The sequence below is a fragment of the Ixodes scapularis genome, unplaced genomic scaffold (assembly GCF_016920785.2).
Source record: "Ixodes scapularis isolate PalLabHiFi unplaced genomic scaffold, ASM1692078v2 PGA_scaffold3__209_contigs__length_174095766, whole genome shotgun sequence".
Classification (NCBI taxonomy): domain Eukaryota; kingdom Metazoa; phylum Arthropoda; class Arachnida; order Ixodida; family Ixodidae; genus Ixodes; species Ixodes scapularis.
In genome coordinates, this window is record NW_024609868.1 from 30,614,692 (window position 1) to 30,617,829 (window position 3,138).

At 49.6% G+C, this 3,138-nt stretch overlaps 1 protein-coding gene across 1 annotated transcript; it reads right to left on the bottom strand.

Moving 5' to 3' along the window:
• Positions 1–1,075: 1,075 nt before the first annotated feature.
• Positions 1,076–1,636, bottom strand: LOC8040255 (putative peptidyl-tRNA hydrolase PTRHD1). The gene has a single exon (XM_002414061.4). It carries the CDS (start codon positions 1,598–1,600, stop codon positions 1,223–1,225), a length of 378 nt encoding a protein of 125 aa, XP_002414106.3. The 5' UTR covers positions 1,601–1,636; the 3' UTR covers positions 1,076–1,222.
• Between the last annotated feature and the right edge of the window lie 1,502 nt (positions 1,637–3,138).

A 3,138-nucleotide genomic window follows, 5' to 3' on the forward strand; every position in this document is an offset into this window, starting at 1 on the left:
GTTTTCTTTTTTTAATTTGTACACTTACAAAGACATACATATATACAGTTTTTTTTTTTTAACTAAACATATTTGTTTAAAAGAAGCCGTTAAAGTTACACTTATGCGGCTTGTGGAGGCTAGTTATACGGCCAAGGAGACATTATGGGGGTGGCCAATCTTTGCGATAAGTCGGCTAATTAATTAAAATTATTTAATGAACGTTTTAATTACTGAAAACAGACATATGGTTCCAATTAGAAACTTGCTCAGCGTCATCGAGAACCACTAAAGCAGTAATCTTCAGAAAGACTGAGCGCACCCGGGGCGGACTGCCCCGGGTCGCGGCGGGCTATTGCCCCGGGTGCCGGTTACCCTCGTGGCGCCACTGCCCCCAACCCCTCACCAGCATTGGTGAAACCAGAATTATGAGATCTTACAAAAAGACATTACTGGCTTTGCAGCTGTTCGAGTGTTCTCTTTTCACTTTAGCAGAGTGAACGCTGGAGAGGAGGTAAAGTCCTCTCCAATGTTTGCTCTGCTAAGGTGAAAAGATGTGGGTGTTAACCTGTCACAAACTATACAGGTTAGATGTTTCAGAACACCTCTTTATAAATACTCTAATGGAAAGAGAGGGAGAGAGAAAACGATCAGGATTGAATAAAACGTATGCACTAGTTAAGCCGGTTTTGTGCACAAAACCGGCTTAACTAGTGCGTAAATTCTATCCAATCCTGATTTTTTTTTCTCTCTCTGTGCACCTGATTATCATCATCGATGACGTCTTATCAGCAAGGCTTCGATCTGGATAAGCTCACTGTAAGTCCAAAATGCCAGCTAAGTAGTCGCACTGCACCGCCTAAATTAATCATCTGATGTGTAAACCAGTGTAACTATATCTCAAAGACAGAGAGACCTCTCTCGCTGTAAATCCAGTTAACGGACATTTTGCTTTGTATATTGCACCGTCCACGCAGCGTTCAGCAGCAGACAGCTGATAGCTCCAATGCCTCTTCCGGCTCACGCTCTATTTCCGGTCCGAGGCGAAACGACGAAACCCCGTATCAGTTCAATGAATCCTGTCGTGCCACAGACGTAACGGCAAGCACGGCCGTTCAGTTTATTTATAGACGTCAATAAGCCGTTCACTCCGGCAGCAAAACAAGCGAGCCTGTCGGCACGGAACGATGCCTCGAAGAATCGCACTGGTGAAGGCCGCGAACTAGCAGGATACGTGTCACTTTCACTTGAACAGTTTGAAGTTCTTAAAGTGAGCCTGCACCTCCGTCTTCGAGTACGGTTTCGTCGCCAGGCACGTAGGGATGTTCTCGGGTTGTTCCGTCCACAGTTTATGGTCCACGCCGGCATCGGTGAGCTTTTGTGAGAGCTGTGTCAACTTGGCCTCGCACGTTGCCTCCAGCACGACTTTGTGCATGCTCTCCAGCTTTTCCGTGTACTCTCGCGTGTCTGGGTCCTCTCGAAACAGGTGAAGGACGGCCGTAGACGCGTGGCAAGCTTGCGCGATCACCGCTCCGGTGGGCCACTTGAGCTCGGTCAATAAATCGCTGCGAACTACCACGTATTGGACTAGAACTCGACTCGTACCGCTGGGCGCCGCCATCTTGTATCTCGCTTGTTGGATGGATGGATCTCCGCATTAGCGCGCGCACGCGCGCAAGAACGGCAAGAACCGAATAGAGAAAAACGGATAACTGGAGCGAACGGCACTGGTGGCGCCATCTCGTGACGTTTTATTCAACCCGCACCAAGCGGCGGCGCGGACGCGCGCGGTTCGGATTAAGGCCTTAGTTCGGACGGATCAAAGAGGCCAGTCTCCTCCACCCCTCCACGCTCATCAATCAAGAGTGAGAGAGAGAGAGAGAGAGAGAGAGAGAAAATAAACCGATATTCATATTCCCCGCGTGCCTGGGTGACTATGCGCGCGGCAGACACAGTGCGTACGTGGTCCCACCATATCTCATCCATCCGCTCATTCCCAAGGAGAAAGTGTGGTTGAATATGCGTCACGACTTGGCGTGGCTGACAGGGTGGTCCGGCACCAGCGAAGTCGTGACCTGTCCGTTGGATGTCTTCGGCCCCCTCGGAGATACTATGGGAGGAATCCGTTTAGCGAAGAGGCAGCGCGTGCGCCATGTGCTTCAAAGACATGTTTCCTGCCATTAAATTATTAGTCTATTATTTTTATTTTCAGACACGATTATTGCACGCATACCAATCACTGCCATCCACCGATTTACTAGGCTACAAAGGCGCAGCGGGTCATGCCCAAAATATCTGATGGAAAACGTGTTATAGTTACGTTACGATGCGTTAATTCGTTCGGTTGATGTCATGAATTGTACAGCATGATCCGAAACACACATAACCCACTTTTTAAACCGATCGCTTACTCTAAAGGTGTCCAACACACGGCCCGCAGGCAACCGGCTTTGAACTTGGGCCCGTTCCCATGTTTCGAGGCTCGAGCGCTTGAAGTGGCATGATCTCATGTCGCCGATTAATTTCCGCTCGAAACATAGCTATGCTTTAATAACGTAATCGCATAGTTTAACTACGGTGCCTGGAGCGCGTCTCCGACTGGTGTGTTTAGCGTCCTATGCCGCCCATACATCAAAAGTGGTCCCGAAGTGGCAATAAATGACGTCACAGAAGCCGGAGTGTCATGCTGTTGCATGTCGCGATCCTGGCGGTTGTAGAAATGCCGGCGAAAAGCACAAGCAAACGCGAGTGTCGCTGTCGTCATAGCGTCCCAGGCGTCCCAACTTCCGGCTGCTCTAGCTTCCGAGGATTGTCAAAATGAAGAGCGACCTGCAGCAGAACAGGCGTCCGCTACATCCACCACAGCTGCTGGGACACCGCCAGGGTCGCGAACACTTCTATGACGTCATCAGGAAATCGAGGGACCACTTTTTTGGTGACGAGGTAAACACACCAGTGGGAAACGCGTTCCAGGCACCATAGTTTAACTTTATATTACTCTGTCGTCTGCTTCTTTGCGCAGGTTTTGCGGTGATGTCAGAACGACGCTGAGCTTTGATTGGCTTTGATTGAAAGGATAGTGGGTCTACCTCAATGCTAGAATCAGTTTGGCGCTTTGACGTCATCGCAACTCCCGTGCACACGAACTTGCGGTCCGCA

Excerpts from the sequence above, each read along its gene's own strand:
- LOC8040255 (XM_002414061.4), bottom strand. The coding sequence starts at position 1,600 with ATGGCGGCGCCCAGCGGTACGAGTCGAGTTCTAGTCCAATACGTGGTA.